The sequence below is a fragment of the Oncorhynchus tshawytscha genome, linkage group LG33 (assembly GCF_018296145.1).
Source record: "Oncorhynchus tshawytscha isolate Ot180627B linkage group LG33, Otsh_v2.0, whole genome shotgun sequence".
In the NCBI taxonomy this organism is placed as follows: Eukaryota; Metazoa; Chordata; class Actinopteri; order Salmoniformes; family Salmonidae; genus Oncorhynchus; species Oncorhynchus tshawytscha.
This window is the reverse complement of record NC_056461.1, coordinates 2,805,860-2,818,716: the sequence shown is the minus strand read 5'-3', so window position 1 is coordinate 2,818,716 and position 12,857 is coordinate 2,805,860. Positions and strand designations below refer to the sequence as shown.

General features: G+C 39.7%; 1 protein-coding gene across 5 annotated transcripts in view; it reads right to left on the bottom strand.

Moving 5' to 3' along the window:
• Positions 1-11,973, bottom strand: part of LOC112230752 (protein FAM102A) — a 56,029-nt gene extending 44,056 nt beyond the window's left edge. For all 5 annotated transcript variants that reach the window (XR_006080684.1, XR_006080685.1, XR_006080683.1 and 2 more), the window contains exons 1-2: positions 11,870-11,973; positions 10,976-11,325 (exon numbers count right to left, since the gene is read on the bottom strand). Coding sequence is in view for 1 of the 5 variants with exons in the window: in XM_024397018.2 (XP_024252786.1) it covers positions 10,976-11,121 (146 nt within the window). In the remaining 4 variants the exon portion in view is untranslated. The remainder of the gene's footprint in view (positions 1-10,975; positions 11,326-11,869) is intronic.
• Positions 11,974-12,857: the final 884 nt, after the last annotated feature.

Here is a 12,857-nt window from a genome sequence, read left to right as displayed (position 1 = left end):
TTCCTATAAGAACATCCAATAGTCAAAGGTTAATGAAATACAAATGGTAGAGAGGGAAATAGTCTTAGAATTCCTATAATAACTACAACCTAAAACTTCTTACCTGGGAATATTGAAGACTCATGTTAAAAGGAACCAACAGCTTTCATATGTTCTCATGTTCTGAGCAAGGAACTTAAACGTTAGCTTTCTTACATAGCACATATTGCACTTTTACTTTCTTCTCCAACACTTTGTTTTTGCATTATTTAAACCAAATTGAACATGTTTCATTATTTACTTGAGGCTAAATTGATTTTATTGATGTATTATATTAAGTTAAAATAAATGTTCATTCAGTATTGTTGTAATTGTCATTATTACAAATAAATACTTTTTTAAAATCGGCTGATTAATCGGTATCGGCTTTTATGGTCCCCCAATATCGGTATCGGTATCGGCGTTGAAAAATCATAATCGGTTTACCTCTACTTTGAACATTACCAATGTTTTGTTGTGTTTTTTTTGGAAAGTGTCTTAATGTTCTGAGAACATGACTTAAATCAAATCAGGAGGAAACCTGTAGGGAACGTTATGCTGAAGTACTGTAATTCCCACAGAAGCACATTGTTTCTTAACACTCTCGGAGCTGAGAACATCACTTTAAATAGAACCAGGAGGAAACCTGTAGGGAACGTTATGCTGAAGTACTGAAATTCCTACAAGAAGAACATTGTTTCTTAATGTTCTCGGAACAATTTGAGAACATTCCTTTATGCTGAAGTGTTCAAGTTCCCACAGCTTGAAAGTTGTTTCTTAAAGTTCTCTGAACTAATTGAGAACATGTCAATGTCAAACCAGTTGGAGAATGTTCCTAGAACATTATCAAAAATGCAATTAAATGTCACCATATTTGAACTTTTAGGAAACGTTCTCTTAAAGTAATGAAATACCAAGAAAATAACGTTATTTTGTCAAGTTACTTAAATTTGCATAGAATGTTAAAGCCAAGCAACTATCCTGCACCATTCCCAGAATGGTGTGGGAAGGTTGTATGCAAAATAACTATAGGACAGCCATGCTCTCACCAAGCACTAAGAAACATATGGTTCTCAGAACGTTAGGTGCTAGCTGGGTAAGGTCTTAGGACCTCACTTCAGACTTAATTCTCACTTTTGTGTGTGTGTGTGTGTGTGTGTGTGTGTGTGTGTGTGTGTGTGTGTGTGTGTGTGTGTGTGTGTGTCAGTTAAGGTTAAGACCAACTATTTTCAGACAGGGGCGAAGACATGGAGTACCAAAATATAATTGAATTACCACCCAACCGTAGCTACTAACCATGCACAAACACAAACTTTGATGTCTATTATTTAATTATTCCTACTTCCTTCCTTTTTGTGTATATTGTCACACGTTTCACCTCTTCCTCTTTTCTGTCCTGTGGATGGCGTGACGACCCTTTCATCTTCTTCATCTTCTTCTACCCCTCCTAAAGTTCCTGGGGCACAGGCACTACCCTCCTTCTTGATGCTGGGATAAGATGGAGGGAAATACAGGGAGATACTTTTTGACAATATATTGTATTGTTTTGACAATATCGCAATATTATTTTTGCATTAGTTGGCTGTACCGGCACCAAACTCCAATATTTTTCATTCATAGCTTGTTTTCCATCTTCTTTTTAAATTAGGGAGCCAATTTGTTTTCAGCACTTTTATTTCCATGAATGATCTTTCTTGTCCCTCTCCAGCAGACATATGTTGTGCAATATGTTTGGAACATCAAATCGCAATAAAATCACAGTATCGAATCGCGATACCATTAGAATTGTGAGAATCGCAATACATATTGTATCGGCACCTAAGTATCGTGACAATATTGTATCGGAGGTCCCTGGCCATTCCCAGCACTAGTTCACACCCAGAAAAACTGTTTCCAGAGGGTCACTGGAATCAAAAGTCTAAGGCCAATCATTATGTTTGTGCATTAGTGACTGAGCATCAGAAAAGTGAAAGACACAATAATGTGTCTCTCAAAGGATCACAAGACTCAAGACTGATCAATAAGGTATTGAACAACACTGGTCAGTAGAGATAATTCTGAGAAGTTACTACACTACTGAACTGAAAACATTTTTGTGTGTGTGTGTGTGCGTGTGTGTGTGTGTGTGTAGTTGTACCAACGATTGTTGCCAGATGAAGAAAATGCGATGCATTGCCTCCTCCCTTAGATCCCCTTCAGAGCTGATGTAAATATCCCCTCCTCTACTCTCCCCCTGTTCTCATCCCACTTTCCACTTATCCCCTTATCCCATCTTCTCCGTAGCCATGCTAGCTCTTGGGGGGCAATCAGGACAATCTGTCTCTCCATGAGCAATATCAGTGTGTGTGTGCTTGTGAAAGGAAAAAGGCAGACCGCTGACCAACAAGCCATCAACATTAATAATCAGACTTCATAGATGCCAATCTGAACTCACAATATCGAATCACAAATAGAATTGTGAGATTTCATTTTTTTTAATACATTTGTTTTATGAGTAGTGCATGACCCTAGGGTGGCAACAAATCAAATCAATTGCAAGTGATTTGAATGGGGCTTTCTCCATTCTGATTGCTTTATACTGTTCAATCAAACTTCAACCAAAAATCCTTTTCATACATTTCTGCATTGCCTACACTCATTTGAGATCATTTCCACACTGCCAAGTAGGGCTGCAGGATATGGGCAAAATAATGTAAGCCTTATTTTTAAGCAAATATTGAAATTGCGATGTCACTTGCGATTTAGATCAAAACACTTGGGTGAACTGTTGGAATCAAGGAATCTTTTCTTTAGAAGATACTGTTGCACAAACAACATGCTGATGTAAGCCTACACCATCACTGGTATCAGGCGGTTAAAACACAGTGTGGCATATCACAGACCAGGCCGGGGTTTAGGGTTTTTAAATAGCATAAACCTATACAGGTGTCACCTTACACTGGGAACAAAAATATAAAGGCCACATGTAAAGGGTTGGTTTTTTCATGACAGAAATAAAAGATCCCACAAATGTTCCATAAGTACAAATAGTTTATTTTTCAAGTTTTGCAAATTTGTTTAGATCATTTAATGAGCATTTCTCATTTACCATAAGCTGTAATCCATCCACCTGACAGGTGTGGTTTTAGAAGCTAATTAAATAGCATAATAATTAACAGGTGCACCTTGTGCTGGGGACAATAAAAGGCCACTCTAAAATGTGCAGTTTTGTCAACACAATGCCACAGATGTCTCAAGTTTTGAGTTTTCAATTGGCATCATTTAATGTTCATTTCTCTACCATAAGCTGCCCAAACGTTGTTTTAGAGAATTTGGCAGTACCAAACACCTAATCATTTCAAACATTGCATACATTTGTATATGATCACATACAGTATATCTCTCTATTATCCATGGGACTACTTTGGAACAGAGTTCCAAAATGAAAAACACTTGGAGTTGATTTGCTGGTGTTTTTACAGTCTTTTACGTCCCCCCCCCAAAAAATAAGGAATAAAAATAAATGTTTTGTTGCCTTTTATGAACGAATTTCATACAATTCTACATCATTTACATGACAGAAGGCATTAGCAGAATCTTTTTTAATACCACACAAGCGACTGAAATAAGTGGCTACTCTGACAAACTGAGATCAATAAAAACGACCTGGTCTTGAATGCAAACAATAGCCCAGGCCAATGAAGAGACACAGATTATTAGGAAGAAATATATATTATAGGCTACAGTAGGCTACTAAATAAACATCCCAGTGGCACCGACTCACCCAATGATGAAGATGAAGCCTAGGCTACTCACCCGTGATAGCCGATGTACTCACGCCAATAACCTATCTCAAACAAGCTACCTTGTTTCGACTTCATTCCAACAAAAAAATACAATGTGAGTACCTTGAATTAATGTGGAAAACTGATTGAATGTCATTGACCTACAGAAATGTTTTTTTTAACCCGCTTTTAACCTAAATCCAATGACATGGTGACATGTTTTTTGTTGACTTCACGTCAGTTGAAAACTCAAATAAATGTAAATCAAAACTAGACATTGAAATGACATCTGTGGCCAGTGAGTTGTTACTTCTGTTAACACTCATTATCTTCCCTCCTCATGAGGGAGAGAAATTAGCGGAATTACAAGGCACAAGGCAATGTTGATTAAACTTAAGGCTAATCATTTCTCCAAAACAAAATATAAGTGTTGATATTAGTTGACAGGGGTCTTAACTTCAACATTATTGTGTTTTGATGTACTTCTAATAACTCTGAAGACTTTTTCTGGTAGATGTTGTTTAAGTCCCTAGATGGAAATGCCCACACACACGCATACTGTTATGCAAAATACTCAAAAGATGTCAAAAGTCAGTATCTGTTATCTCAAATAAACTAAGTTCATTAAAAAAATTACTCATGGTATGTTTGTACATGGTATTTGTGTAAAAAACTTTTTCTACACGCCCCATGAGGTCTGTCCAACACTCATAAAATGACACAACTAACTGCTAACTAATTGGTGGGAACATTTTCTTTATTTTTACTATTTTCTACATTGTAGAATAATAATGAAGACATTAAAACTGCACTTGAAGAATTCCAAGAGTGTGCAAAGCTGTCATCAAGGCAAAGGGTGGCTACTTTGAAGAATCTCAAATATAAAATATATTTTGATTTGTTTAACACTTTTTTGGTTACTGCATGATTAATGTGTTATTTCATAGGATTGATGTCTCCACTATTATTCTACAATGTAGAAAATAGTAAAAAATAAAGAAAAACCCTTGAATCCAAAACTTTTGACTGGTAGTGTTAATTTAACACAATATGAACTATTCTTTCTTGGATGGATGCCAGTTACATGACAAGGGAAAATCTAAGAAAAAAACACAGATTTGGATCATTTCTTTTCACTCAAGCTGGAAAACGTTAAGCATTCAGCGGAAACATATTGCCTGTGAGAGTGGAGGAAAGGGGTCAGAGAGAAAAAGAAAGAGAAACACACAGAGAGGGCAAAGAACAAGAAAGAAAGGGAGGGAGGAGATTACTGCCCGGTGGGAGTGACACTGACAATGTACAGGTGTCTCCATGGTAACTTATCCCCGTTGACCCAAACATATCACCAAGCACGCTGGGGAACAACAAACATGGCCAACTCCAAAACAAATAACAGGTCATTTTTTCCCCCTTGTGCACAAACGTCTTACAACTTTCAACTTTTTACAACAACGTAATAATAATGTAAGTAAACAAAGCATGAGAGAGCCCTTCCCAGAGGAACAGCAGGAGAGAGCCAGCTAAAGGGTGACACAGAGTGCGGTGACCTTGGCACAGTAAATGTCGGGAACCAAGTGTGACATAACAGCAGGGCCAGGGGCTAACATTAACTCCCCCAATGCTAAATACTGTAACACCCCTCGCCTGCCACTCCAGTGGTTTTCGGCCACCCTCAAAACATGAATGAAGGCGCCAGCCAGCGGGTATTGTAGTTTCTGCTTTCTGAATTTGATGATTGGTGCCATGATACCCTCATTATATGGAATCTGGGAACAGTCGAGCGGAACACTGAGACAATTATTCACAATGAAAATATTCATTAAAACAGTTTTAAGTTCAAATCAGTCCCTCCACTCTGCCCATAGAAGAGAAATAACATAGGAGAAACAGACAGGGGCATAATTTCGTGTTATTATGTTAATCAAAAGTCACGGTACACAGGCAATGTTTGCAGTGTAGTTTCAGCATAAGATACACATTATATTCACAAAAGCATTTGGCTTTAGTTAAAACAAATAACAAATTCCACTGAGCTAGTGTCTTCGTTCTATTGGCTGTACTGTTGTGAGAGCCAGAGAACAAGAGAAAGAGAGAAAGAGAGCAGTGACTTGGAAAACAAAAACCTGTCTGTCAGTGTCTGCAGTATCAGTTTTCCCATCTCATTATTTCTCGCTCTCTATTTCTCCCTCCTCACTTGTCGCTATCCCTCATCTCTGTCCCTGAATACAGACTGGCAATGTTCTGGAACATTCATGACATAACTCCCAGCCTACCCCTTGTCCCTGTATATATATATATATATATACGATACACACACACACACAATTGTTGGGACCAAGGATTGACTCAGGGTACAATGGGACTGCCAGTGCCTGGTACAAGGAGATTGGGCCAATTCTACCACGGGACTTGATAAACAGCAGTGCCCACTGTCTTGCTCACACACACAGTTCTGGAAAAAGCCATTGAAGCAGACAAATAAATTGAAATAGACACTGACTCAAGAACATGCTCCTCTCAGACTATTAAAAGCAACAGGCTCAAGATAGAAATTGCAATACAAGCCATGGGAGGCAGGTAGCCTAGTGGTTAGAGCGTTGGGCCAGTAACAAAAAGGTTGCTAGATCGAATCCCAGAATCTGTCGTTCTGCCCCTGAACAAGGCAGTTAACCCACTGTTCCTAGACCAGTTAACCCACTGTTCCTAGACCAGTTAACCCACTGTTCCTAGACCAGTTAACCCACTGTTCCTAGACCAGTTAACCCACTGTTCCTAGACCCGTTAACCCACTGTTCCTAGACCCGTTAACCCACTGTTCCTAGACCAGTTAACCCACTGTTCCTAGACCCGTTATTCCTAGACCCGTTAACCCACTGTTCCTAGACCAGTTAACCCACTGTTCCTAGACCCGTTAACCCACTGTTCCTAGACCTAGACCCGTTAACCCACTGTTCCTAGACCAGTTAACCCACTGTTCCTAGAGACCAGTTAACCCACTGTTCCTAGACCCAGTTAACCCACTGTTCCTCCAGTTAACCCACTGTTCCTAGACCAGTTAACCCACTGTTCCTAGACCAGTTAACCCACTGTTCCTAGACCAGTTAACCCACTGTTCCTAGAGTTAACCCACTGTTCCTAGACCAGTTAACCCACTGTTCCTAGACCAGTTAACCCACTGTTCCTAGACCAGTTAACCCACTGTTCCTAGACCAGTTAACCCACTGTTCCTAGACCCGTTAACCCACTGTTCCTAGACCAGTTAACCCACTGTTCCTAGACCAGTTAACCCACTGTTCCTAGACCAGTTAACCCACTGTTCCTAGGTGTTAACCCACTGTTCCTAGACCAGTTAACCCACTGTTCCTAGACCCGTTAACCCACTGTTCCTAGACCAGTTAACCCACTGTTCCTAGACCAGTTAACCCACTGTTCCTAGACCAGTTAACCCACTGTTCCTAGACCAGTTAACCCACTGTTCCTAGACCAGTTAACCCACTGTTCCTAGAGTTAACCCACTGTTCCTAGACCCGTTAACCCACTGTTCCTAGAGTTAACCCACTGTTCCTAGACCAGTTAACCCACTGTTCCTAGACCAGTTAACCCACTGTTCCTAGACCCGTTAACCCACTGTTCCTAGACCAGTTAACCCACTGTTCCTAGACCAGTTAACCCACTGTTCCTAGACCAGTTAACCCACTGTTCCTAGACCCGTTAACCCACTGTTCCTAGACCAGTTAACCCACTGTTCCTAGACCAGTTAACCCACTGTTCCTAGACCAGTTAACCCACTGTTCCACTTTTCCTAGACCAGTTAACCCACTGTTCCTAGACCAGTTAACCCACTGTTCCTAGACCAGTTAACCCACTGTTCCTAGACATTGTCATTGACTGTGATTCAGAGGTGAATCACACCTCTGCATTGGAGGATATAAACATTTACAGCTATACCCATGATAAACAACCACATTTGAGTTCCAAGTTCCTGTGTGCACACAAGGAATATGCATGGCTGTGTTAAACCATGACTGCTGCATACGCATGATAGGTCAATAAAAGCTCTGGTCACTGACCCCCCCAGTATTCAAACTACAAAACGGATAGACCAGACAAGACGGTGTGCTCCTCTTTCAGAGGACATTGCAGTTCTCTATTGTAACTGTTATTCACATTATGCCTGTATTCAAAACCCCAGGCACCACACTGGGCTACTACGGGACAGCCAATGAAACATGTCTGTGTCAGAGAGCTTAACAGGTTCGGCTAAACCAGTGGTTCTCAACCAGTAGGACGCCTGGGGGTACTTGACCTATCCACAGGGGGTACTTGAGAAGACCCATGAAACAATAGGCTTACTGGGAAAATGCACACGAGGGGGAACTTCAGGGGTTCTCTTGGTAGAGCAAAATTCAGTTGGTGGTACAGTAAGAAAAAAGGTTGGGAACCACTGGGCTACACAAACTAGGTTGGTAGCAGTGGCATACGGTGAAACAGCTGTCTCAGAGTCCACCTGACCTTCGTTACTATTGTCAACAAATCCTTTGTTTTACTTTGCAGAGTCCATAGAGTCAAGGATGTCAATAATGACACCAAGACTTCTACAACTACTGATACATCATACTTTGACTTATGTATCTACTGTATACGTACGTGGTGGTTAGGTGCTTTGACATATTTACAGTTTGCACCCAAACTAGGAATCTGGTTGGTTGGTTTGCAGAGCTGACAAACCAAGAGGAGCAACGTTAGGTCAGGGTCTTTTGATTCAGCGTTGCCTTGTCGACATTACAGCAATGTCTCGTCAAAGTTGCCAACTCAGTCTCTTCCAGAGTTGAGACACTAATCAATGTCTCTTTTTCAATTCAGGCCCTTTCATACAAGCAACATATGCACGAGAATGAGGGATGTAACAACAACCCTTGTAACACAGTCCCTGGGGATGACAATAATGTTGGCCAGCACTGTAGAATCTAGCCATTTATCTATTCCACTATGTCAAACCCTACACCCTGACAATATTAAATGAAGTGCTTTGACGACAGAGTTCTCTCCATTAAGCAAGGCAAATGCTCACCCAGCCAACTACGGCTCATTTACAGTCACGTCAAAAGGAGCAGCCAGAATAAAAACAAAGTAGCTGCATTTGCATTTGTTTAAGCTGTTTTCTAGTGACATTTATTTGAATACATCCATAACGATGGGCTAATGAGGCGTGATTTAGCCTGGCATAGAAAATGTGCTCACTCTTCAGGACACTGTTGTTCAGAGGAGCTAGCCAACAACACAGCTAACACAATCCCTTCAAACAGAAGCTGGAAAGACTGCAAACTAGCTGTACTTCGTTTCGTTTGACCTTTTTTCTAATGACATTTCTTTGTATATATCAGTAAAAATGATGCGTTCATCACTATTGGACAACTGAAAATCGAATTTGAATATTGAAACAATGTTGCAAATGTCAGAGAGACAGACAGTAAGGTTTATACAAATCTCTGCTGATGAAAACTAAATGTTTGTCTAAAAGATATGTGAGATCATTTCTAGATGCTTTTTATAGGGGAGACCAAGTTTATAAATTGCCTGGCTGGGCTGGTGAGACAGTGGATTGCGCAGTCAGATGGAACTGAGTAAATATGCATTTTAACGCCATAGCTGGTGGTAACTTGTGGAATAGATACCAGCTGGAATGCAGTTTTAATCAATCAGCATTCAGGATTAGACCCACCCGTTGTATAAATCTGCATAATACCCTGACAGATCTCCCTCCCTCTCTCTGCAGGCTAACTAGACCCTGGTGTCTTAATCAAAGACAGTCATTCCTGGGAGACAGTGGATGAGATCATTACCCAAAACGTGATGAGAGGGGGAAGGAGAAAAACAACTGTAGCAGAGAACTAGGGCTGTAGCCTAGTGTAAATAGACTAGGGCTAGACCTGTGCTAATGTGAAGGGTTAGAGTAAGTGGACAAGTGCAGGAATATAGTAAAGGGGTTACGTTAGAGTAAATACAGGGGATGCTACACACTGGTGGGGGGGTTGCTGCTGATCATTTTTGGTAGACGGTGGGACGGGGCACCACTTAACAGACCGCTACTATAGATTGATTAACCACCCTGTCTGGCGGACATACAGCTCTAGGAGGATTACAACTGTTATGAGAAGGACTGTTTTGCTTTGGAGTACTAGAGGCATCCATGGATTTCCACATTTCCCCCATGCCTGAACATATCCCCCATGCTGAGATATAAACACACAATTACAAATGGAGACTCACAGATGGTGTAAGATGAGTGTAGGAATGCAATTAATTGAAATGAACCAAGCCTGTGAAGTATAACTGTCTACAAAAGCACTAGTTTCCACCTTGTCAGTCCACATTTGATATTTAACTCAAAACCATTTATTAGGGAAAGAATTGCTTGGAAAGGTCAATGTCACCACCACAGTCTGCCAACTTCGAGCGCTGAGTGTGACAGGGAAACGATAGGAGCACTCACACACAATCACAGCAAGCAATTTGACGCAATACAAATACAAAATAGGCCTACTTAAACATAAATGCACATATACATCAATGTCTTGGAAATTCATTGTTGCCAAAAAAGGATAAAATGGAGATATCCCTATATCATTCCATTAAACAAACTGCTAGAATTATTATTTGGTGTCTGCACACAGAAAAGTGATTTTAAAAAACAGGCAGAGTGACACATCTGCAAAAAGCAACAAATATAATGCACAAAACCTAAATATAAAATTGTTATTACATTTGTTGCAACTTTTGGCAGGGATCCAAGTAGCCAATTCACAGAGTGCAAGATCCTATTATTCTCGAGATCCTATTATACTCTTAAAGAAACATATATTATGTTTAGAAAACTGACCTCGCTTATAATAGCTACCTAATAATCCTCTGTTTACAATCCTAATAGGTGTGCTCCACTTGTCATCTATTGTGTAGGCCTACTCAGGCTAATCCTTCTTGTGCCTACATTGATAAAACTCTTGTGCCAACCTACATTGATCAAATCAAGCTTTCAGGACATTCAGGCAATAGCCTAGCCTGGGTGCCAGCCTGTTCCTGCTTTCTTGCAAACCTCTTACAGAATTGTCATGTAAAACAGACTGTTAGCCAGTCTAGCAATAGCCTACACTACCCCATGTAAAAAAATGCATTGACATGATCATTGTTTTTACCTGGATGATGAGATGGCAAAGTCCCCACCATCCAACAATCGGATCTTGCAGAAAAGTACCCCGTTGACAAACGGCACGGCTGTGAGCTCCTCCAATGTAAAATGGATTTGAAACTTGAACTTCTTCTTTTTCATTAAAAACGCCATTGAGATGGTTGAACTGGTGAACTGAAATATGTCAATAATTGATAGGTTTATGCAGCAGAAATATTCCTAAATTAAACCTTTGGGATTGACCAACAAAAAGGATAGGAAATTAAACAAAGTAAAAAATTTCGTTTTCAATCAGGAGCTTGGAAGTCCTTGATATTGTTGGCTCAGTATCTCTGATGACCCCGTGTTGATTCGGACCTGGAGCAGGGAAAAAAATACAATAGGTGCTTTATTACGATCATATATGCTGGAGATGATTACAAACACATCTCACATGTTATCCCCAATTTATCTCAAATAGGTTATAAGCCTTTCATTAAATATCTATAAAAAAAACTTTATTACGGTATTCAATTTGGCCAACTCGAAAGAAAAGATTTTGAAGGCATACCCTACACAGAATAAATGCTTTGTAAAGATTGTGGCTTTTCTTTACACCGTGTTGGTTATGGGATTTGGAAATTACAATAAACTACACCAGTCCCCAAACAATTTAATGCACACATTTATTCCCTAATCGGTGATTTCCGGGAGTCAGCATCCGTCAACAATAACATGGAAAGATAGTTCGTTCGTCCCATGACCAATTCGACTCTTCTGCATACATTTTACCAAGTATTTCTTGTCAACCCTCCACGCAAACACAATCGCATTTCACCCACAGGCCGACATTAATTCACCAAAGTGATACACAACACAAGCCCAACTCGAAGGCAGTGAAATTATGTCAAAGTCGTTTTACCTCATGTTCAACGAAGACAACAGGACATCTCCCCAGGCCAATTAAACGGACATTCATCCTTTACTTTGAATCAGGGTGGGCTGGTCTGGTCCCTCCTCTCTTCCAAACAGAGCAGCTAAGCACCGCCTTTGGCTTAGAGAAGCGTGTAGGTTGCGTTTTGCATCATGTTTAATAAGTCACCTGACTTGATACAGTCTTTACATATATAAACATCTTAAACATTAGAATCCATTTATTGTATCCAATCAAAAGTGCTATCATTTTCTGTTCATTAATACACCTCAATCAACATTTTAGGCTTTTTTTTTTTAAACGATGTAAGAAAATTGTTGCGTTCCTCTATAGACCTACTCTCAACATATGACTATTATGTGAAAACATCAACGTAGGTTTATTTGTAGTCCTGAGAAATCACTCAAATAAGTCATCTCCACGCTGTAATGTCAAATTGTGATTTAAATCTTAACATATACCGCCATCTGCTGGTAATAGTAACATTGACGTTGCATCCCCAGATTCGTATTGCATTAAAGGACACAATTTACAGTAAGTGGTATCAGCATCAAATAACTGTATTTTCCCAGCAGATCCCCAATATTTCAGTTAATGAAATAGTGACATAATTTAAAACACTACAGAGATGAATGGGTCAGATTCAGTCATACAAATTCAATAAAATAAAAATAGAGAAAAGGTTGAAAAATACAAAAGCAAATACGAATATTTCATGGTATCATTTAAACAAAGTTTATTTTGTTGCTATGATTTTTTAAATATTTGATATCCCTTGGAAAAATACAAAATTCTGCACAGTTACAAAATCATGATGCAATTCTGACCCATTGTCTGTAAAGAAAAATGTCTTCCATTCCAATTTCATATAAGGAATAACAACTGAAATTATACAACAGATTGCTCCAAGATGGCAAAGCAGTCAGACGTCTTTTGTCCTCGTCTTAAGCCAGTACATGCTTAATAAGCCAGTACA